The sequence below is a fragment of the Leopardus geoffroyi genome, chromosome C1 (assembly GCF_018350155.1).
Source record: "Leopardus geoffroyi isolate Oge1 chromosome C1, O.geoffroyi_Oge1_pat1.0, whole genome shotgun sequence".
Classification (NCBI taxonomy): domain Eukaryota; kingdom Metazoa; phylum Chordata; class Mammalia; order Carnivora; family Felidae; genus Leopardus; species Leopardus geoffroyi.
The window spans coordinates 18180302-18204628 of NC_059328.1; the positions used below are offsets into that span (position 1 = coordinate 18180302).

The 24327-nt window shown below is 45.4% G+C and overlaps 2 protein-coding genes across 16 annotated transcripts in view; one reads left to right on the forward strand and one right to left on the reverse strand.

Annotated features, from left to right (window-relative positions):
• The window catches only part of STPG1 (sperm tail PG-rich repeat containing 1), a 55785-nt gene extending 43057 nt beyond the window's left edge, over positions 1-12728 (reverse strand). For 2 of the 14 annotated variants that reach the window (XM_045482193.1, XM_045482192.1), the window contains exons 1-3: positions 11417-11493; positions 8704-8822; positions 6362-6502 (exon numbers count right to left, since the gene is read on the reverse strand). In XM_045482193.1, the coding sequence (XP_045338149.1) occupies positions 6362-6430 (69 nt within the window). In that variant the 5' untranslated portion in view covers positions 6431-6502; positions 8704-8822; positions 11417-11493. Of the gene's footprint in view, positions 1-6361; positions 6503-8703; positions 8823-10594; positions 10619-11319; positions 11355-11416; positions 11496-12072; positions 12234-12626 lie in introns of those variants that run through there. The other 12 variants (XM_045482194.1, XM_045482187.1, XM_045482196.1 and 9 more) reach the window with 12 other exon arrangements.
• A 146-nt stretch (positions 12729-12874) lies between these two features.
• Positions 12875-24327, forward strand: part of NIPAL3 (NIPA like domain containing 3) — a 52243-nt gene continuing 40790 nt past the window's right edge. Inside the window, exons 1-2 of one of the 2 annotated variants that reach the window (XM_045482181.1) lie at positions 12875-13026; positions 17425-17748. In XM_045482181.1, coding sequence (XP_045338137.1) covers positions 17653-17748 — 96 coding nt within the window. In that variant the 5' untranslated portion in view covers positions 12875-13026; positions 17425-17652. The remainder of the gene's footprint in view (positions 13027-17424; positions 17749-24327) is intronic. The other variant, XM_045482182.1, reaches the window with a different exon arrangement.

Consider the following 24327-nt stretch of genomic DNA (forward strand, 5'->3'; position numbering starts at 1 on the left):
GGGCGTCTGGCAGGGTCAGTTGGTAGAGCATGGGACTCTTGATCTTGGGGTTGTGAGTTCAAGCTGCATGTCGGATATAGATATTACTTAAAAATAAAATCTTAAATATATATACATATTATATATATGTATTTATATATATTATATATAAATATATATTTATGTATTCTATATTTTATATTCTATATTATGTATATTTATATATCATATATTATATATTTATATATTATATATTTATATGGATTATATATTTATATAGATTATATACTTATATATAATAAATATATATTTATATATAAATATATATATTTATATAATATATGTTATATAAATATATAAATATATATGACATGAATAATACTATTACCTAACTTGACCTAACATTTATAGAACACTGCACCTATCAATTCTATATAATCTATCCCAGAAAATTCAAGAGGAAAAGACATTTCCCAATCTATTCTAGGTGGTCAGCATCACCCTAATATCAAAATGAGACAGTGTCATGGTGGGGTGGGAGGGGAACCACTACAAATCAATAATCCTCATAAACCTACACACAGAAATTGTTAGAAAATTTGGGGGCCCCTGGGTGGCTCAGTCGATGAAGTGTCTGACTTCAGCTCAGGTCATGATCTCACAACTAGTGAGTTCAAGTTCCGTGTCAGGCCTGGAGCCTGCATAGGATTCTGTGTCTCCCTCTCTCTGCCCCTCCCCCACTCATGCTCTGTCTCTCTCTCTCTCTCTCTCTCTCTCTCTCTCTGTCAAAAATAAATAAACATTAAAAAAATTTTTTTAAAGAAAATTTTTAGTAAATTAAATCCAACAGTATATAAACAAAGACAATACATCATGACCAAGTGGAGTTTATCTCAGTAATGCAAAGATAGGTTAACATTTGAAAGTCAATGTCATTCACCATACTGACCAACGAAAGAGAAAAACCATATGATCATCTCAGTAGATGCGGAACAGAATCATTGAGTATGTATTCGTTTTTGCCTGTCTTCGTTCATTTAACATAATTATTTTGAGATTCATCCATGTTGTTGAAATATCAATGGTTCATTGATTTTATTGCTGAGTAGCATTTCATTATATAGAAATGTGACAATTATTAATACCTTGCGGATGGAAATTTGAGGTGCTGACAGTTTGGGAGTACTACACATAAAAGCTCTTCTCTCCATTCCACTACAAGTTCTCATACAAATGAAAGAGTGGGCATACATTTTCATTTCTCCTGGGTAAATACTCAGGAGTGGAATGGCTGGATAAGATGTTGAACTTTCAAAGAAACTGCCAGGGGCAGTTGGGTGGCCCAGTTGGTTGAGCCTCTGACATCGGCTCAGGTTATGACCTCACAGTTTGGGAGTTCGAGCCCCATATCCAGCTCGCTGCTGTCAGTCCAGAGCCTCCCCCCTCCACCCGCCCCTCCCCTGTTCACGCTCTCTCTCTCAAAAATAAATAAACATTAAAAATAATAAAAATAAACTGCCGAACTCTTTCCCAAAGTTGTGCTTTCGTAAGTCTCCACTATTAATGTATGAGAGTGATTGTGCCTTCACGTCCTCAACAACAATGGGCAATCTTTTTAATTTCTGCCATCCTGTGGGATGTGTAGTATCTCACTGTGGTCTTCATTTGCATATTTGTGATGACTAATGATGCTGAGCATCTCTTTATATGCTATTTGCCATCTGCGTATCTTTTTTTGGTGGTTATCTGTTGAGTACATAGAGAAAGCATTTCATAAAATCTAGCATCCTTTTAGGATAAAAAAAAAAAAAACCAACCTAGCCAACTAGGCCTAGAAGCAAATTTCCTTAATCGCATAAAAGCTATCTATCACAAAAGCCTATAGTAAACATGATACTGAATAATTAAATATTAAAAGCTTTCTCCTGAGACAGACAATGAAGCCAGGCGACTGCTGTCATAGCATAAGAGCCAAGAGAAATAAATAAATATGGATCAGAAAGGAAGAAATAAACATATCATTATCTACAGATGACTAGATTATATGTGGGAAAATTTGAGAGGAATCTATAGATAACCTATAAGGGGTAATCACTGAATTCAGTAAGGTTACTAGAATCAAGGTCAATATACAAAAGTCAATTTGTTTTATTTCTACACCAGGATACAATTAGAAAATGAAATCAAAATATTACCATTTATAACAGTATAAATATCAAATGCCTAAGGGAAACCAAAGCAAAAACGAACTATTGGGATCTCATCAAAATAAAAAGCTGCACAGCGAAGGAAACAATCAGCAAAACTAAAAGGCAACCGATGGAATGGGAGAAGACATTTGCAAACGACATATCAGATAAAGGGTTACTATCCAAAATCTATAAAGAACTTACCAAACTCAACACCCAAAAAAACAAAATAATCCAGTGAAGAAATGGGCCAAAGACGTGAATAGACACTTCTCCAAAGAAGACATCCAGATGGCCTACCGACACATGAAAAAATGCTCAACATCACTCATCACCAGGGAAATACAAATCAAAACCACAGTGAGATACCACCTCACACCTGTCAGAATGGCAAACATTAACAACTCAGGCAACAACAGATGTTGGCGAGGATGTGGAGAAAGAGGATCTCTTTTGCATTGCTGGTGGAAATGCAAACTGGTGCAGCCACTCTGGAAAACAGTATGGAGGTTCCTCAAAACACTAAAAATAGAACTACCCTACGACCCAGCAATTGCACTATTAGGCGTTTATCCATGGGATACAGGTATGCTGTTTTGAAGGGGCACATGCAACCCCATGTTTATAGCAGCACTATCAACAATAGCCAAAGTATGGAAAGAGCCCAAATGTTCATCCATGGATGAATGGATAAAGAAGATGTGGGATATATATATACAATGGAATATTACTCGGCAATCAAAAAGAATGAAATCTTGCCATTCGCAACTATGTGGATGGAACTAGAGGGTATTATGCTAAGCGAAATTAGTCAGTCAGAGAAAGACAAATATCATAGAACTTCACTCATATGAGGACTTTAAGACACAGAACAGATGAACATAGGGAAGGGAGGCAAAAATAATATAAACAGGGAGGGGGACAAAACATAAGAGACTCTTAAATATGGAGAACAAACAGAAGGTTACTGGAAGGGGTGTGGGAGGGGGGATGGGCTAAATGGGTAAGGGGCATTAAGGAATCTACTCCTGAAATCACTGTTGCACTATATGCTAACTTAGATGTAAATTAAAAAATAAATTAAATTAAAATTAAAAAAAAAAACATCAAATGCCTAGAAGGCATAAAGGAGATATACATAACCTCTACACAGAGAGCCGTGAAACGCTTTAAGATTTTATTTTTAAGTAATATCCACACCCATTGTGGGGCTCAAACTCACAGCCCCACATTCAAGAGTCTCATGCTCTGCCAGCTGAGCCAGCCAGGTGCCCCTCTGTAAAACATTTTTGAAAAAAATTTAAGAAGACCTAAAAGAAATGCACATGGATGGGAGAAATCAACATTATAGACATGTAAGTTATCCCTAAATTGATTGCTAGAATCAATGCAATCCAAACCAAAATGGCAGTAAGGATTTTTATTCTTAGGACATTAATGAGTTGATTCTAAAATTAATATGGAAATGCAATGGGGCCAAGAGTCACCAAGATAAAATACAAGGTTGAAAGATTTATACTACTACATTAAAGACTTATTATAGGGGCCCCTAGGTGGCTCAGTCGTCTAACCATCTGACTCTTGATTTTGGCTGAGGTCATGATCTCTCAGTTTGTGGGAAGGAACCCCACGTGAGGCTCTGTGCATAGAGTCTGCTTGAGATCCTCCCCCTGCCCCTCTCCCACTCATGCTCCTTCTCTCTCTCTCTCTCTCTCTCTCTCTCTCTCTCTTAAAATAAAAAAAACATTTAGGAAAAAAGACTTGTGTAGGTGCCTGGGCGGCTCAGTCAGTTAAGCTCAGGTCATGATCTCGCAGTCTGTGAGTTCAAGCCCTGCATTGAGCTCTGTGCTGAAAGCTCAGAGCCTGGAGCCTGCTTTGGAGTCTGTGTCTCCCTCTCTCTCTCTTCCCCTCCCCTGCTCATGCTCTCTCAAAAAATGAATAAATGTTAAAAAAAAATTTTAAGAATATATATAAAAAAAAGATGTTATAAAGTTACAATAATTAAGACTGTGTTGAGTAATTGACCAGAATAAAGAATCTAGAAGTAGACCTGCATATACATGGACACCTGATTTATAGCAAAGATAGAGCAGCAGAGCAGTAGAAAAAGAATGGCCTTTCTTTTTTTTTTTAAAGTGTATTTATTCATTTTTGAGAGAGAGAGAGAGAGAGAGAGCGTGCACCCGTGCGCAAGCAGGGAAGGAGCAGAGAAAAGAGGGACAGAATCCCAAGCAGGCTCCGCAGTGCCAGCACAGAGCCAGAGATGGGACTCAAACTCATGAACCGTGAGAGCATAACCCGAGCCGAAATCAAGAGTCAGAGGCTCAACTGACTGAGCAACCCAGGTACCCCGAGAATGGCCTTTCAATAAATGGTCCTGGTTCACTTGGATATGGATATTGAAAACACCAAACTTGTACATCCACCTCATACCATACACAAAAACAATTCCACTGAATTGTAGGTCTAGACACGAAAAGTAAAATCATACAATTTCTAGAAGAAATTATTTGGGGCCAGGCAAAGATTTCTCAAGTAGGACAGATTATACACAGTAACTAAAAAGGAAAGGATTGATAAATTGGGCTATATTAAAATTAAGAGCGGAAAGGAAAATCACAGATGGAAAGATATTTACTCCACCTGTAGGTGACAAATTGACTCATTTCTAGAATGGTTTAAAGACCTCTTAAAAATATGAAGAATCCAGGGGCTCCTGGGTGGCTCAGTCGGTTGAGCATCTGACCTTGGCTCATAGTTCATGGGTTTGAGCTCCGCATCAGGCTCTGTGTCGACAGCTTGGAGCCTGGAGCCTGTTTGGGATTCTGTGTTTCCCTCTCTCTCTGCCCCTCCCTCACTCCTGCTCTGTCTGCCGGTCTCTCTCCCAAAAATAAATAAACATTAAAAAAAAAAATTTTTTTTAAGAAGAAAACTCCAATAGAAAACAAATGGGCAAAAAACTTGAACAATCACTCTTCCAAAAAGAATATTCTAAAGGTCAACCAAGGTATGAAAAGTTGCTCAATTTCATCAATCAAAGGGCAACGCAAATTAAAACCACTCTGTGTGAAAGATGTTGGCGATGACGTAGAGCAACTGGAATTCTCATACGTTGCTTGTAAAGAAGTAAAACTGGCAAAACCGCTCTGGAAAAATGGCGATATTGACTAGGCTGATCATAAACACATCTTAGGACCCAGCAATTCTACTCTGAGGTAGAGACAACATATATACACATATGTCCCCAAAACATGTACAAGCATAGGTTAAGTATCTTATATTCATAGTAGCCCCAAACTGGAAACGACCCAAATGTCCTTCAATGGTAGAATGGATAAATAAATTGTGATGTGTTCCAACCACGAAAAACTTTATAACAACGAAAATGAACTCATCACTGATACAGGAAACATGGAGTGAAATCCCTCAAACATGAGTGAGAAAAGCCTGAGAGCAAAAAGTTCACGTCGTATGATTCCAATGTATATGAAGTGCAAAAACAGGCTAAAGTAGTTAATGCCATTAGAAGTCAGGATAGCTGTAATGTTTACTTTTGCAGAGATGGGGGAAGGGACAAGAGGGGACTTTTGGGTTACTTGTTGCGATTTCCCGTCTTAGCCTGAAGAGCGATTCCATAGGCGGTGTTTTCATTATGAACATCCATTAAGCTGTATAACTATGACTGGTGTACTTTTTCTGAATATGTATTATGCTTCGATTTAAAGAAGTATTGAAGAAAAAGAGAGCACAAAGTCAAAGGATGGGAGGAAGAAAGAGAGTTCTGGCTGGGGTTGGAGAGCATCAGGGACTCTAGAAGCCCACCAGGGAGATGGAAATACCCCAAACAACCCAACAGAAGGGGGGCTTGCATTAATTTTAGGAATATATAAAGTAAGATCTCTTTATACATCTAAATGTGAGGGCTGATATTCTTACCAGATACATGGAAATAACAAGTGTGTTGAATTGACTTCCTCCTCCTTCCCCCCTCATCCTTTCTTTTCATAGTTTCTTCCCAGTCACCACATTAGAAAGCAGTGAGGAACCATCAACGCAATCTATCTGATGTCCCTTAAGCCTTGAGGGTATAACCCAGGATTTACTATATTCCTCTAGAATGTGTTCTTATGTGCCAAAAAGAACATATGTCAAGAGCTCTCTTGCCCCTCAAAGACACCTTAAATTCACAAGACCTTTCTGTACTTTGTGGGCCTTGCTGGAATGTTTTTTGCCAGGGTGTTGGTCTTTGTGTGTTGAGTCATCCATCTTAGCAAAGTTCTGCGACATGTTCCATTTGTTTGATGAACAACTCTATCACGTGTTCTTCTAAGCACCTGAAACAGCAAAATACAGCACGTGTAGGGATCACTTCACCTTCTTGTTAACCATGTTGATTGGGTTCTGGTCTATCTGCAGAAGACACTGGGGAATCTTGTGGGCAGAGGCTGAGATTTACCAAGTTCGAGGACCCTAACTCCCAAGCACATCGCACTGCCTGTAACAGGAACTCCGAACGTGTTCACTGTTGACGTTGCTTACAGAGCTACCGAAGGCTTGAACTTTATAATTTATCCACGCTCAGGTAGTTGACATGCAATCTAATTCATCAGTTCTAAGTGTACAGTTCAAAGTTTTGGCAAAGGTTTACAATTGTGTCAAATACATCACAACGAAGACATAAGTATACCCATCATCCCCAAATGTTTCCCGTGTTCCTTTGCCATCAGTTCCCTCCCAACCCTGCATCCGGCAACCACTGCTCTGCTCTCTGTCACAAGAGTTGCCTTTTCTAGAATGTCATATAGATGTAATCATGACTATCTTTTTTCACATAGCACAATGCTTTTAAGATTCTTCCATTTGTTGCCTGTACCAGTAAGTTGTTCCAATTGCTACACATTCTGACCACGGTCATCACGAATCAAATACTTGAGAAGAAACTTCTTCCTATTTCTTTTTTTCTTTAATTTTTTTTAATGTTTATTTTGAGAGAGAGAGAGAGAGAGAGAGAGAGCACAAGCGGGTGAGGGACAGAGAGAGAGGGAGACAGAGAATCTGAAGCAGGCCCCAGGCTCTGAACTGTCAGCACAGAGCCCGGCGCGGGGCTCGAACTCACGAACCGGGCGATCATGACCTGAGCTGAAGTCGGACGCTCAACCGACGGAGCCACCCAGGCGCTCCCTTTCTTCCTGTTTCCGAACTTTACCTGTGCAGGTCCCCCCTCCTCTGTGGTATTCTACCCTATAAATTCCAGCCTCTCCGGTCTTCCTAAACTCTGATTTCTATCTCCCCAATCCAGAAAGCTGGGCTTTTTTGAGGGTACCCTCCTCCCCCCCCCCCCCCACTAAACTGTGGCCCGGAAACTGCCCCCAGCACTAACCTTGGGCAATTGCAGGGCTCACCTTATTTCCCTTCTCTCAGGAATTGCCACGCTAAGCTACCTCTTGTCTTACGTCTAAAACCAGTTGCCTCATGTCTGTCTCTATTTTAGTTGTTAACAGCAGGAGCATGACTCAATTTCCATTGCAGTTCATCTTTCTTGGACAGACTTCAGTTCTATTTTGCTCATCTTTTTTTCCCCCAAAGAACTTAGACCATTTCCGAACAAATGGAGGACTGAATGAATGATGGCGTGCTCAACCAATCCTTTTCACCTTCAGTATTTGTTCCCCACTTGTCTCTTAGCAGCAATTCTCAATCTTTTTTGGTTGATAAGCTACACTGAAACTTTAATCTTTAATAGAGCTATTGGCAGTGCACTCCAAGAAATTAAGAGATTCAAAGCAACAGAAATCAATAATGCTCACAGCAAAACCACCTACTCCAGTATAAAAATGTCTTCTAGGATCTATAAAAGCAGCCACCATTCACTCACCACCCCAGAGTGCTGTGTTGTCTTAGTCCTCCTACTGAGTACTTAGTACTTCTACCATCTATTTCCCTAGCCACAAGAAAACTCTTATTTTTAAAATGCACTAATGGGAGGGGCGCCTGGATGACTCAGTCGGTTAAGCGTCCGACTTCGGCTCAGGTCATGATCTCGTAATTTGTGAGTTTGAGCCCTACACTGGGCTCTGTGCTGACAGCTGGGAGCCTGGAGCCTACTTCGGATTCTGTGTCTCCCTCTCTCTCTGCCCCTCCCCTGCTAGCGCTCTGTCCCTCTCTCCCAAAAATAAATATTTAAAAAAGATTTTTAAATAAAATAAAAATGCACTAATGGGGTGAGCACAGCATGATGGGATCCCTGTGGGATCCCTGTGTTGTACATCTGAAACTAATGAAACATCGTGTGTCAACTACACTCAAATATAAAGGTTAATTAAGAAATAAATAAATGATAAAAAATAAAAATGCACTAATGTATAGAATTACAGGTGTTTAGAAAAAGAATTAAGCTTCCTATTATAATGGTGATATGGGCACCTTATCAAATTTTTGAAATATATAAAAAATTAAAGAGACTTTCTAAAACAATCCATAAAGTCACCTAAAGTCAACACTGGCAATAATGCTTTCGAGCCTTGTCGCTGCATACCTGCGAAGCCAGGATGAGAGCAGATGCAGCCCAGGTCTGAACGGAGCGCTGTCCAGATGTACCTTACTGGTGCACGTCCTTGTAGAACTGTTCATGACAGGATGTCATGGGCCTAGAATCTCAAAAAAGAGTAATGAAGATATACCACCTTCCTAATCGGTGGTACGTGTTTAAGCAAGTCCCAGGTGAGCACCAGCACAGTAATCAAGAGTATCCAGTCCTGGGTTCAAGGTTGTACTCTGCCGCTTACTAGTTCTGATTCTAGACAAGCCACTTAATCTTTTGAGCCCACTGCCCCCTCCGGAAAGTGAGAATGATAAAGGTACTTTCCTCTCAACGTGCTCGTGGATTAAATACAATGATCCACGTGATGAAAGAGATGATGCTGCCAGGCCTATGGCAGGCTTTTATTAATACTAGGTTTTGACCTGTGCACAGGGATAATATATTAACAGCTTAAAATAAGAACTATCACTTATTGAGCCCTTACAGTCCTAAATACCTTGAATGGAATACTTCATGCTGTCCTTACAATAATCCAGTGAGGTATTATCCTCATTCTATAGATAAGAAAACGGCAGTTTAGAGAGAGGGGTTAGGTGACTTACTCAAGGTCACACCAGAGTAAGAGGTGGAATCAGGCTTTGAACCTAGAAAGTCTGACTTCTGCTCACTCTTAACCACTACAGCAACCTCTAAGGCAGAACCCACTGAATGTGAACCTGCTAAATTTTGACATTTAGCAGCCTTGAGTGGGTATGGTTGGATTTTTTAAAACGAGGATACTACAAATAGTTTTCAAAAGCAAACATTTGAGACTGTTGCCCTTTCCCAGAATGCTGGGCTCTCCCAGGACTCAGTTTGAGAATTCCCGAGGCAGTTCACTGTTAGGTAGTTCTAATTACTAGAAAGCTCCTGCCTGTGTCAAAGCTGATTCCTTTTTCTCCCCCTTCACTCATCCTCATTCCGCACCTTGGAATCAGCCTGGAATCAATCCCACTCTCTTTTCAACGTTTTTGTTTTGTTTTGTTTTGTTTTGGGGGGGGGGGGGACAGAGAGAGACAGAGCATGAACGGGGGAGGGGCAGAGAGAGAGGGAGACACAGAATCAGAAACAGGCTCCAGGCTCTGAGCCATCAGCCCAGAACCTGACGCGGGGCTCGAACTCATGGACCGCGAGATCGTGACCTGGCTGAAGTCGGACGCTTAACCGACTGCGCCACCCAGGCGCCCCTATTCCACTCTCTTTTCACGTCGGTGATTTTCAAAATGCAGGGCACAGCCTGCAGTTTTTTGTGAGCTTTTTGTTTGTCATGTGCATGTGTGAGTGCTGGATGGCAACATAAAATGCATTTCTAGCATGGATCACATTCCAAAAGTTTGAAAGCCACTGTTCTTTGGGACTATTCTTCAAGTATTTGAAGGCAGTTGTCATATCCCACTACCTAAAGGCATTGGACCTTTTCAGCCTCTGCAATACCTCCTTGTAGTATGGGGATTCCTCCCTTCCCTCTTCTGGGTATTGTCTTCCGGCCCGGTCACCAGATTCGTCTGGGTCTCTCCTCCAAGTTTCTTAGGGATGTCTTCCTTAATCACTCTCTCCTACAGAATACCACCCCTCTCTCTCCAGCCCAACACTGCCTTATGTTTCTCAATGCACTTTTCACCACCAAGCATCATATTTTATATGTATTTCTTTGTTTATGGTCTTCCCCAATAGAACGTTCATCACTGAATCCCCAGTGTGTTTCCTAGCACATAGTAGTTGCTCGATAATATTTGTGGAATGAATGGATACTAGGGGTAGACGTATTCTAGCCATAGTCGATATAGATGTATTCATAATACAACTCTTTCCTTTCGGAGCCACATTCTATAAGGTTTTAACTCACCTGACTATAAATACAGGCATATCTTCACTCAACTACATGTTAGAGAGAAAAAAAAAAAACCCTTTATCATTTATGTTATAGTATTATCACATATTTTATACATCTATACATGCATATTAATGTGCGGCATGTATCAGTATATACTAAATCATATATACTGTTACTGTATGTGGAACTTTATAGTATTTGAGGGAGCAGTTTTGACTATATGAGATTTTTACGGATTCAGTCATATATAATGCTAAAGGTGCATCTTGAAAGTATTTTACACTTTTCAAAGCCCTCTCGGGGGAAATAATCCATTTAATATTTTTCATGAACTGAGAAGGCATGTCAGAGAGCAGGAAGGAGCTTTAGCAGCCGGCTAGTGACTGCCAAATTCCAATCTCACCCTTTCACTTTACAGATGGATAAACTGAGGCCCAAAGGAGGGGAGACTTCGCTGAGGGACACCCAAGTTGCTGGGGAGGACCTGGGGTTAGAACTCAGCTCTTCGTCGTCCACCCACTGCCCAGCACGGAGCCCCCAACCGTTTGTACACTCCCAGAGGCAGAGGCAGGGGGCCAGAGGCCCACGCCCTTCATAGGACCTCCGTGGGGGAGGGCAGGCCGTGGTTATCATCACCGCTTTAGCTGGGGGCACACCATCAGGAGGGAGCACCTCCGACCTTGGCTTTTTCTCGCCCTGGGGCACCACCCAGCTCCGCAGAAGAATTCCGCACGCACCCAGAAGGCCGGGGATCTCAGTGGTGTCCCATGGGGTGCGCCAGGCCCTCCTCCCCACCACCCCGCGACCCGTTCCCAGACAAGAACTGCCTCCTACCTCGTCGGGTTCCCTGGGGCTGACTCTGGCCAGCGCAGCCTCCCCGTCGCTATGGCAACCAACCGCCTAACATTCTAGAGTCCTTCCTCAGCCCGCCTCTTGAGTAACTAGCCAATGGTTTCCTCTGTTTCTTTAAGGTGAAAAGTTGTTGGCCAATCGCCAGAGGCTTTTCAAAAAAAAAAAAAAAACCGCAGGGAGTTTGCCAGAATTTTAAGGGTTCAGGTTAATTAAGTCAGAACGGGTTGGGAAATTTAATAGGGGATTATCTAAGTGATCCCTCAAATGTCTTGTGATAGACCAAGAGCCTTAGAATTTTACCTACCCAGAAATCTTAGTTAAAAGAATAAACCTAAGACAACATTCCTCCAAGCCCTATGTATAAAAGAAAAAAGATTGCTATGGACAACGATCCAATGGTAGACAGACATATAGTGTTCCTTGAGCCCCTCTTTACAAGCTTCAGAACAGTCCCTGTGATCTTGTCACTCGCCAGCTCAGAACCCTCAATGGCCCCCCCTTAAATTTAGGATGAAATCCAAAGGTTTTATTAAGCCGTCCCTGGCCGGGTCCTCTGATTGCGGCTCCTACCACCCACTTCCCAGAAAAATCTTGCTCGAGTCACGCTTTCCTATGGGCAGTTCCTACGAAATGCCAACCTCGTTCTGCTCTCGGGTGTTCCCTCTGAGTCTCTCTGCCTCCAGATCTGAACCAAATCTGGCTACTTTCTCCTCCTTGGGGGTTTCTGCCCAAATGCCATTTCTTCATCTGTAAAATGGGTATGAGCTCCACGTCCCTCTCAGGGGGTTGTTGCGAGGATCTGAAATGAGATGCATGTATGAAGAAATGTAAGCTCCATGCACGTGTTGATTATATTTATTGCCTACTGTACTTACGGTTGTACATTACAAGTGCTAGGCTCACTGGAGGACCTTAAGCATTGCGGAGCTGCGGACGCACTGGGAGCGTCGGTATATAGCTCAGCCAACAGGTGTTAGGGGAGGGCCCGCAAAGGAAGACGTATATGGCCCCCAGTACTAAGGAAGGCTTTGGGGGTAGCCGGGTCTCGAGGGATGTGAAGGATTTGAATAGATGGTGAGAGCATATAGTGCAGCAACAGCAGGAGCAAAGCCCAGGAAGCAGCGCTAAGAATTGGAAGGCAGGACTCCTGGCAGGCTGACCACCTGTCGGGCAGGGGGAGGTGAGCAGTCACCTGAGCCCTCCGGAGAGCGAGAGCGGGGTTTGTTCCAACGTTCTTGGTGCGGCCGCTAGAGGGGACCCCCTCCAGGTGAGCGCGAAGCCGGAGGAGGGCGCCGCCTCCCCAAGTCTCTCCCCCTACGCTTCAAGCAAGCTTTGCGGCACAGCCAATAGCCGGGGGCTGTCCCGCCCATCCCTTCCTCGCAGCCACTCGCCCGCACGAAATCGCCGCCAGCCTCTGACTGGCAGGCGCCCTGGCAAATCACATCGCGGCCTTTGAAAGCAAAACACTGCAGCACCCTGGCCGCTCTTGAGTTGGGGAAGGAATTAAGGAGGCTGTGCCTCCGGGTTGCGCGAAGAGTCCAAGTCATTTCTCAGAAACCTCCGATAGGTGGTCCTTAGAGAAAACGCCGCCGGTGAGTAGTGATTAAGCCTGAGAGAGGGGGGGACTTGAAATCAGCCTTTGTTTTTTTCAGGAAAGGGAATGCATTTGGAATCATTTAACGCCCCCTAGTACAAATACCCTTCCTTCTTGCTGTCATCAGCCTTGCAGGTCTGGGTCTCGCTGCCTCGGAATGCTTTTTTCCCCCATTTTTGCAGGGGGCATGGGTTTGCCTTAATATAGATGATGGCAGGCTTTACCAAATCAGGAAGTGAAATGCGGTAACTTTGCCAAAATTATCCCTCTACACGCCGGCTCGGGCTTCCTGGCAGTAGCAGATGGTGGAGTTAGCAGGTGGAATGAGGGGAGGTATTCTTGATGTATACTGGCTGCTGGAAGTTGTAGTTTCCAGCTCAATGGGAGGGCAATGAAGAGTGTAACCCTTTAGTGAGCCAAAGCCCAGGAAAGGGAAAGGGCTTGGCGTAACTGGCACTCAACCAGCCGGAAGGCGAATCGTCAGGTGGTGGGAAAGAGCGTATTTTATTTATTTTTTTCAGATAAAGCCAAATCCTAATGCAAACTCTACTCTTAGCAGCCATGAACTCTGGTCCTGTCATCTGTCTGACCTGCTCTGTGGGTTGGTGAAATAATTCATTGAGATAAGGGGGGGAGGAATGGAAGCAAGCACCTAGAATTATATTTCCTTTCTTGAGTCAGTGACCCTGTGCTCACTGCTGGCTGTGACGGCCTCAAAATTAAGGGGTGGCTGGGAACACAGAGTTGGCCACTTGCCTCTTGGGCATATGTCAGTCCTGGAAAAGTGCTTTGAAGGCAGAAAAGGAGAATCATCCAGGCAAAGAATGTGCGCCTTACAAGGGAGGGCAACTGGCAAAGAGTTCCTCCAGAGCTTTTATTTTCTTTTTTGAATGCTTATTTATTTATGAGAGAGAGCATGTGAGCAGGGGAGGGGCAGAGAGAGAGGGAGACAGAATCCCAAGCAGGCTCCGCACTGTCAGTGCAGAGCCAGATTCAAGGCTGGAACCCTCGAACTGTGAGATCATGACCTGAGCCAAAATCAAGTCAGATGCTTAACCTATTGAGCTACTCAAGCAGCAACCCCCCCCCCCCCCTCCATCTGAGGCCTTTAGACTCCTCCCGAGCTGAGGGAGAGTTTCCTGTCTTTACAGGTGATGCCTCAGAGGCCTGAGCGTTTCTGAGGCAGAGAGAAGAGCTGCTTTTTAAAAGCGAATTAAATGACAGTCACAACACCACCACAAACAAAAACAAACACAGAAACCCACCTGAGCAAAGTAGCTGGTCCAAAGAAGGTTAGGAGGCCTAGGTTTCCATCACCCCATTGGCATGTCCCCAAGGCCTGTTTGCTTTCTCTGACATCCTGTGGGCGGGGCTGGAGTTGTATCTCTGGAGTTGTGGTTGATGAGGCCTGAGTAAGCCATTCCATTCTTGATTGCGATCTGCATCAGGTGCTTAACAGGCCTGCCTTTAGCCAGTCAGGAGGTATAGATGGAGGTCACCATGCCAGGCCCTGGGCCGGATCTTGGCAAGGGATGAACAGGGGATTCAGCAAACGCCTTCCCAGAGTTTGTGCCCCAGTGCCTCTCCGGCTCCAGCTTGCAAGCCTCTAAGGGTCTCTCGGAGGTCTGTCCCTGGGCCCCTCTTCCTTCCTAAGGCTACTATATTCAAAACATTAAAATACATAAATTTAACCCAATAATGCTTTTCACCCACACATGAAAGTATCGTGAAGAATAATTATGCTTTTCACAAGATTGCAAATACTTTACAGTCAGGGAGGTTTGATTATGGGATGTGAGTTATAAAATTGATGAGTGTACCCTGTACGTATTGTATATATATGGCATGTATATCTATGTAATTAAGGTATTGACTATATACTGAATGTGTAACCTCATCTGGAGATAGCAACAAGGATTTAATTTTGAGGCCCTTCAACAAAGTGAGACCTGGGCTAAATGGTCTTTGTGGCTGCCCCTGTGCCAAGCCCTGCGTCTCGTGTCTCCTAGATGCTGGACGCAGTGTTAGCCCTGTGACATATGACTGTGCTGCTCCTACCAGGAACCAGAATTCCTGGGGAGAGGGCTAGATAACAGAAGGAACTGGAAGTCACAGGACAAAGAGCAACTTTGTCCTCAAGCCTGAAGCCTTGAGGCATAGCAGAGGCTGTGTCTGTTTGGCATATAGTAAGCCCTCAATAAATGTAGCATGAATGCATGAAAGAAAGGAATATTTGTGGGTAAATTAAATAATTAAACTGATAAGAATAAAATTAATAATAGCTGCCATCCATTGGCCATTTGTTATGCATCGCATTTTACATGCATTATCTCATCAAATTCTCGCAACAGCCCTGTGGGGGTAGAAATGTTATTATCTGATTATCTGTATTTTCCAGCAGAGAAAACTGCCTGGAAAGTTAAATGACTTGGCCAAGGCAAACAGGTAGCATATAACAGATCAAAAGCTATTTATAACATTTTTTAAATTGAAATGAGCATGTCGTATGCATACAAATTTGTATGGTTGATTTTTTTCTTTCTTTTCTACTATAAGAAGACTTCAAAGAACCCTTAGCGTTGTGGTAAGGTGTTTTTGGCCAGGCCTTCCAGAACCCTAGGAGCATACTTCATCTTTCTTCTCCATTTGGTAGAAAAGCTTGACATGCATTGAAAATATCAGTCCGATAAAGTCAACGGGAATTACTGTCATTGACGATCTTACTTGAAGCCACATTATTACCCCCACTTTACAGATGAGGCACCTGAGTCTCCCAGAGGTGGTATGATCCGGTCACACAGGCCTTCTCCCAGGGTCCAGTGTTACCTCACCTGTGCTAGACTGACTTTCGGGTAGCAGCCCAGTTCTTCCACCATTCGTGAAGATAGCTTTTCTTCTCGTTCTTTCATTCCGATATCGAACACAGGTGGTTCCTTTATTATGACAGCAGGATATTTTTTGGAGGCCTGGAGAGGGAGACAAGACAATCTTCTACTTCTTTTGTAGGGGAGCCTATGGAAAAGGTAGGATTTCAGTTAGGATATGACGGGAAGAAGGAAGCCGGGGGGGAGCAAAAAGGCGATTAGAAAAAAAATTTTTTTAACTGTTTAATTAATTTTTTTAATGTTTATTTATTTTTGAGAGGTTAAGAGAGAGTGAGCACAAGTGGGGTCGGGGCAGAGAAAGAGGGGGACAGAGTATCCAAAGTGGGTTGTGCACTGACAACAGAGAGCCCCTTGTGGGTCTCAAGCTCTTAAACTGTGAGATCATGACCTGAGCCGAAGTCAGACGCATAACCCACTGAGCCACCCAGATGCCCCTAATTATTTTTGAGAGAGAGAGAGAGAGAGAGAGAGAATCCCAAGCAGGCTCCATGCTGTCAGTGCAGAGCCTAACGTGGGGCTCGATCCCATGAACCTTGAGATCACGACCTGAGCCGAAGTCAAGAGTCAAACACTTGGGGAGCCTGGGTGGCTCAGTTGGCAAAGCGCCTGACTTCGGCTCAGGTCATGATCTCATGGTCGGTGAGTTCGAGCCCTGCGTCGGGCTCTGGGCTGACAGCTCAGCGCCTGGGCCTCCTTTGGATTCTGTGTCTCCCTCTCTCTCTCTCTGGTCCTCCCCTACTCACACTCTGTCTCTCTCTCAAAAATAAACATTAAAAAAAAATATATTCTAAAAGAGTCAGATGCTTAACCAACTGAGCCACCAGGTGCCCTGAGGAAAGGTAATTTTTAAGGGCCAGGAAAAAGGTTTTGAGGTAGATGAGCCATGTCTTTATTATTATTTATTTATTTTTATTACTTTTTTAATGTTTATTTTTTTAATTTTTTGTTTACCTTTTATTTATATTTGAGAGAGAGAGAGACAAAGCACAAGTGGGGGAGGGGCAGAGAGAGGGAGACACAGAATCTGAAGCAGGCTCCAGGCTCCCAGCTGTCAGCACAGAGCCTGATGCGGGACTTGAACCCAGGAACCGTGAGATCATGACCTGAGCTGAAGTCGGACGCTCAACGGACTGAGCCACCCAGGCGCCCCTTTAATGTTTATTTTTGAGAGAGAGACAGAGTGTGAGCAGGGGAGGCACAGAGAGAGAGGGAGACACAGAATCTGAAACAGTCTCCAGGCTCCAAGCTGTCAGCACAGAGCCCGGCCAGGGGCTGGAACTCACAAACCGTGAGACCCTGACCTGAGCTGAAGTCAGCTCCTTAATCCGCTGAGCCACCCAGGCATCCTGAGCCATGTCTTTATTAGGGGAGGCCAAAGGCATGATATAATTTTGTAAATGACTTCACTTCTCATGACGGCTTGCGTTTTGTCCTCAAAGTATATCTCCCCTTGGGTGATCAAGCTGGGCTCACTGTACTTGCATTGTTCATGTTCCTCCCCACCACCCTAGGGCGCCGCCAGGATAAGGAATCGCACCCTCGCCTGCCTGCTTGGGAGAGACAGAACCTGGCACTTCTCGGGGTGAAGGTGAGGGAAAGACTGTAAATCAGCCAGAAGAGCCTCGAAGTCCTCCAACGGCCCCCGTGAAAGGAGGTGACCCCCGCCAGGAGAGATGGTCTCCGGGTTCGGCCCCGCCTAGCGGCAGCTCCAGCTTCCCAGGGAATGTTCCACTAGCGCCATGGACCGAGCCCGCGGTGCGGCCCTGCAGCTGCGCCCGCTCCCGCCCACAAGCAGCGCAGACCCCGGCGGCAGCGAGGCTTCCTTCTCCTACAAGGCAAGAGCTTTCTTTCTGGTTTTGAAATGCGGTGTTTTTCTAACCTGAGAGTAACACAGCATAGCCCTGGCTAACACATATTTCCGGGGTCTGCGTGCCTGTTAGCGGCAGAAACAGGCACAAATGTAGGAGAACGGGTAATCCAGAAGAAAGAAACACTCATTGAAGTACATTAAAGACAGGGGGTTAGAGAAAAACATAAAAAGAGAAAGAGAAATATTTTTTTAAAGTTTTTAAGGTTTACTTATTTTTGAGAGAGACAGAGCATGAGTGGGGGAGGGGCAGAGAGAGGAAGACCTAGAATCCGAAGCAGGCTCCAGGCTCCGAGCTGTCAGCACAGAGCCGGACGCGGGGCTCAAACTCACAGACCGTGAGATCGTGACCTGAGCCAAAGTCAGGCGCTTCACGGACTGAGCCATCACCCAGGTGCCCTGAGAAATATTTTTAAAGGGAGGTATTCCCACTTAGAAGATTTGTTTGTTTGTTTTAAATCACCTACTCTATTACTCAGAGACAAGCCTTGTTCATATTTCTCCTTCCTGTCTTTTTTTGGTGTTACGCTTTTGGGATCAGACTACACAGAAAGTTTCGTATCTTGGTTGTTTCACGTAGCCCTATTTGTGGGTTATTTCCCCATGTCATTGAGTCGTGATTTAACGCATACTTTTTGAACGGATTGCCCAGTAATCTGTTGAGCTGCTCTATCAAAACTTTCTGGACACATCCCCTACTGTTAGATGTTCAGGTTGTTTCTACTGCGGGGTGAGTGTAAACAGGGCTGCAGTGAGCATCCCAGAGTGCTGCTTGCGTCCCTGCTGTCTCTAAGAATTGGCTAGCCCTGGGAGAGGTGTTCTCTGCCCGGTGAGTGAGGCCACAAATGCCAGAGCATCAAGAACAGAGAACACAAGAAAATACAGTTAATGCAGTTGGCTGTGATGAATGTGTGCCAAACAAACAGATACAGAATCTAAGAAAACACAGAACACTCTCCCAGGTGAGATTTCTAATAAGTTTCCATTTCAATTACAAATTATCTCTGTTACTTATTGTAGAAGTACCTTCCGGGTGCCGGAGCAAAGGTAAATCAATCATGGTGACTCTACCAACAAGCTTAGGAGTTGAGTTGAGGTGGGAGACACGGACATGCATAGTTATGAGCGAACTGAAGTTCCAGGGGGGATCAAGGGAAAGAAGACGCGTCCTCGAATCCCTATTCTGCTCCTTCCCAGCTAAGTGCCCTTGGACATATGGCTTAGCCCCTCAGAGCTTCTCTTATGAGTAGAATGGTGGTAGTGATCCCTCCCTCCATCCCTCCTCCCTCCAGCCATGTGGATCAATGAAAAAGCACCTAGCCCACGCAGGAGGCAGGAGGCATGCGGGAGGTGCTTGACTCACAAGTGCCTGGGGTTTACAAAGAGGAACAGAGGCAGGTGCCCAAAGCGGAGGAGCGTGTAGTTAATTGTGCCTAGGGAGAGAGACAAAAGGGAAAACTATTATAATAAGACTACAAGGTAGCTCCTGCCACCAGAGGTAAGAAGGGCAAGAAGGAGATTAGAACAAATTGGAACTCCTCCCCCGCCTTTGACAGAGGGAAGACCCGATTGGCCAGTTTGGGTCAGGTGTCTACCCTGGTCCAATCTGTGGTGGGCAGGTGGGTGGAGTCTCACACAGCAGACAGGTTTCTGGGGCTCCCTCCTTGTACGGGGCTCTCAGAGAAAAGTGGTTATGTGGGCTGGGTAGGCTGCCCCCAAATCATCTCTTATCTTCGGGGCAAGGAAAACGTTAAGAGGGCCCAAGTGCAACTTCATCAATGAGGTGAAGTTAGCAGCACGCCGTTTGAATTGCAGCGCTGCTCTCTGCCCTGGTTGTTGGGGCGCAGGGGGGGGGGGGGGCGGGGGGAGGGGGGGTTCTGTGAAAGGGAGCCCAAGAGGCCAGCTGCCCAGAAGGCAGCATCGCAAGGGGTTGCTGGCACTGGAGGCTTGGCCTCAGCCTGGAAGAGTCAGGCCTCAGTTTCTTGTGTTTAGCGAATAGGCATTTCAGCTGAGCACCTGCTCTCCCTGCCTGTGTGGGGTGGGCGGGGCTGTATAAACCATTGAGCTCTCTCTTCCCTGAAGGAGTTTGCAGTCTGGGAGGGAGGTGGGGGAAGCTATTTTTATCAGTGCCTTAGCCTTCAGGACAAATTTGATACAAAAGTAGAGCTAGGAGGGGTGTTACCAGCATGGCCTTTAGACTCAGAGACACCTGTCTTCAAGGCCCAGCTGTCTCACTGTCTGTCATTGTAACTTGGGGGAAAGGCATGCAACTTCTCTGCAGGTCAGTTTTAACGTTTTTTATTTATTTTTTGGGGACAGAGAGAGACAGAGCATGAACGGGGGAGGGGAGAGAGAGAGGGAGACACAGAATCGGAAACAGGCTCCAGGCTCTGAGCCATCAGCCCAGAGCCTGACACGGGGCTCGAACTCACGGACCGCGAGATCGTGACCTGGCTGAAGTCGGACGCTTAACCGACTGCGCCACCCAGGTGCCCCTCTGCAGGTCAGTTTTAAATCCACCCTACATGGCGGTTGTGACCATGACCTGAACTTGCAGATGTAGGAAACTGAAGCTGCCTGCATCCTCCCCTGTCTCTACTGATAGAAATCCCACGTATTCTTCCAGCTCCAGGTCAGGTATCACCTTTGGCAGTTTTCCTGGCAGGAAAATATAGGTCCTTTATCACACTTCCATAGCCCATTCCCAGTTCCTGTAGTAATCATCACGATCATAGCAGCAGCTAACTTGTGTTGACTGTTTACTATATGACAGGGACTGTGCTAATCCTTACAGGGCCCCTCAAGGTAGGTATTATTATAATCCCCTTTTACGTATTAGGAAACTGGCACAGAGCGGTTAATTAACTTGCCCAAGGACACACAGTCATTAGGTAGTAAAGCTGGGATTCGAATTGAGTGTGTGCATTGCCAAGGCCCTTGCTTTTATCCATGGCTCCCTGCTGCCTGCATTGGGCCCACCACTCTGCCAGGCCCCTTCTCTCCCTGACACTGGTTAGTAAGTATTGAAATGGCAATCCTGGGGAAGATAATGCCTCCCCTGCTGGAGAAGGTAAGCTTCAGGGAACTGGCCTGAAGCCAGGTTACAGAAGTAGCAGAGCCTGGATAGCCAGGCAGCTGCCTCTCTTGTATTTGAATATGAGTAACCCTCAGAGCAAGCCAGAATGCAATTCATACTGAATTGTTGGCAGTTTTAAGCCCAAGGGATTGTGGGAGGTGAGTTTAAATAGCAAGTAATGACTGGTCTTGTCACTGTGATATTTAAATAGAGGCTCTTGTTGGCAGATGTAAAGCAGATGTTAGAACGGGAGATCTGAGCTGAGGTTTCACTCGGCAAGGTTTCCTACCTCTGGGACCTTTGGCTGCTTTTCTGGAAACCGTTCACTTTTTTTCCAGAGTCGTAGCTGGTGCCAAAAAGGTCCTTAGAGCTATTGCTAAGAATAGTGATAATAAAAATAAAAATGATCAAAAATAATGATAGTAACAAGCTAGAATTGTTTTAGTACTTTTTTTATGTGCCAGGTGATGTTTCAACATGTACGTTATTTCATGTGACATTCCCAACATGTATGTTATTTCATGTAACATGACAATCCCATGAGGGTTTACAGTCCTACATTTTTCAGAGGGGAAGCCAAAGCTCAGAGAGTTAAGGTAATTCTCCTGAAGTCATACAGCAGTAAGTGGCATAGGCAGGACCCAGCCCAGGACTTCTGGTCTTCAAAATCCACACAGGGAAGCTGAAGCAGAGAGAGAAGTGACCTTGATTTTGCTGCCCCACCCTTGACATTGAGGTCTGTTGAAGCCACGCCAAGAAAGCAGCTGGGTTTGAAACCTTGCTGTCTGCTTGTAGTGTGGCCCTCACCCTCCTTCCCTCTCCAGCAGCCCTTCCCATTCAGAGGCTGCACTATGAGTACAGGGACCAAAAGTCCTGGCTTGTGCCTCACGGCCACGTATATTAATAGAGCCCCCTTTCGTTTTCAAAGCGTCCCAGTTGGGTCGACCTGTGTCCTCAATATAAGGTTCCTGATAGTTGGGAGGCCTCACTCCTTCCTCACCTGTATATATGGGACCAAAGTGCTGGGGACACCTGTTAAGGTCCGGCCCTGCCACTTGCTCACTCTGACTTTGGCCATGTCTTGGTCTTTCTCGGGCAGTTGAAATTCTCCACTGGCAGGAGCCCCCATGGAGGTATTTGCCTCCAAATGAGGCTGGCCCTTGCCTCTTTCCTCCCTTCTCTTCCACCTCAGTGGACTCTGCCCAATGAAGTCGAGAGCCAGTTGGGAGCCAATTAGGTGTTGCCTCAGCGGCATCGTCCCCATCTGACATCGTGTGCGGAGGAACTCAGGATCCAAAGATATGGCAGGTGAAGATGCTGGCCTGAGGCCACCACCAGGCAGTTCTCCCAACCTGCCCCTCAGTGGGGCAGGAATCTGTTTTAGTCTTGAGACAGAGTCACTGAGTCCAAGGTCAAATCCCTGTTCTGGGTTAGCCATCCACGTGGACTTGTTGAACACTTCCCCCTTTAAATAACTTCTGTGAACACACCTGGTGTGGTTCCTCTGCAAAAAGAGGAAGTCGGTGGCTCGTCCAGAGGCGGAAGCCACCCAGGCCCCACCCCTCGTTCCCTCCCTGCCAGCAGACCCAGACACCCCCATTTTGCAGTTTTCCAGCTCTGAGGTTTGGGGGCGGAGCTTAACGTCAGGAGTTCTGCCGGTTGTCACCTCGACTCTGAATCGCCTCTCGCCACACACTTGAGGGCTGCTAATAGGTGTACGTTCAAACTGTGTAACCCCTGGGCCGGTGGCATCGCCTTTGCCTGACTTTCAGTGCTCACAAAATTGAATCAAGCACCACTTCACAAGGGCTTGGGGCATAATTAACGTTGATGAAGCCCTTTGAAATGCCTGGATGAAAGGGCATTTAATTATATTGCGCTGTTACTAACCAGGTCTGTCTGTAGCCAGTTATTATGCGTGGAGATTGATATACTTGTGGAAATGGCTTTTAAAAGAAACCCCAGCTGCCTGTGTCACTAGTGGGAATGTAGCACTCCCGAGGCAGGGTTGTCTTTTTTTCCCAATTTACCTGGGCCGCCTTTGAAGGGCACCTCAGAGAACACAGTTGGGAGACAGCCCGGAGGAATAGTGACCGTCGGGAGACTGGAAGTCAGACCTGGAGCGACACAGAGCCTCCCGTCCCCACCTGTGCCAAGTTGTTACATTTCTTTGGGCCTTACTTTGTTCACGTGTAAAGTCCTTCCAACCCGTGTGCCGAACCTAGGACTCCTGACAGTACACACTTCGTAGGTGGGTTATGGCCCAAAGGCAACGCATGGAAAGGGTTTCACGCCACACCTAATGTGTATATATAAAAACACTCCGTAAATACCGTCCTTGATTATCATAGTAACCTTTTAACCTTGTTTTTCTGCTGCTTAGCCTGCTTATAATTTTTTTTTAAAGTTTATTTATTTATTCTGAGAGAGAGAGAGGGAGACAGAATCCCAAGCAGGCTCCACGCTCAGAGCCTGACATGGGGCTCAAACCCGCAAACCCACGACATCACGACCTGAGCCGAAATCAAGAGCCGGAGCCACCCAGGAGCCCCTACAGTTTTTATTTCTAGGTTTGGGCCCTCACCATCCTCCTCCCCGAAATAGTATTGACTTGTCTACATGGCCACAGGGGCTCATTTCCCTTCTTGATCTCTTTACTTCCACCTGGGAGTTGTTAGCACACTCTCGGGCAGCCTTGTGGACCTCATCGGCATTGCATTCTGAGGACAGCTTAGTCTCTTGCAGTAAAAATAAAATAGCTACCAGTTATAGGTTGAACCATATGAAACTACCATTTTGTATGGGTCCAAGTGGCAAAATAGTGGCAGTTTCCTCCAGCTCACCCTAGTTCCAAGTTACCGAGGTAAGTGCTTTCTCCCAACTATCTCAGGAGGTCCACGCACCAGCTCTGAGAGAGGGGCACTGCTGACCCAGCTAGCGAGGAGGTGAAGCAAATCCCCCCGCCCGCCCTTGAACCTGCAGCCGCGTGATCCCCACGTGCCCTCTGAAAAGCCCTCGCTGTGGTCTCCGCTTTCTGCACAACTCCCAGAGCCTGGTTCCAGCTCCCCTTGGTCCCCCATAAAAGAAATAAGGCAGCTGTGAGGTGTTGTGGGAGCCAGAACCAGGGTCCTTCTGTCTCCTCTCTGCCCAAGGCAGTCGCTGTAGAATCACTGCCAGTTAACTCTTTGAACCATTAATCATTAGCGTAGATAAACTGACTTTCTGCGCAGAGTGCCTGCCTGGCCCCCAGATCTCTGCCTCCTTGAGGATGAGTTCCTTGCTCTGTAGCCTTAATGAGCTACACTTAATGAAGGGCTTCCTTTGGGGTCTTCAGACTTGACCCTCTAAAGAAACACCTTGTGTTTCCTCATTCATTCCTTTGGTTGACATCTAAGACATAAAACTTGTGTCACAAATTTATATTTGCAAAGTATGTCGTTTCTAGCACATTTTAATACGAGTATTTTTTTT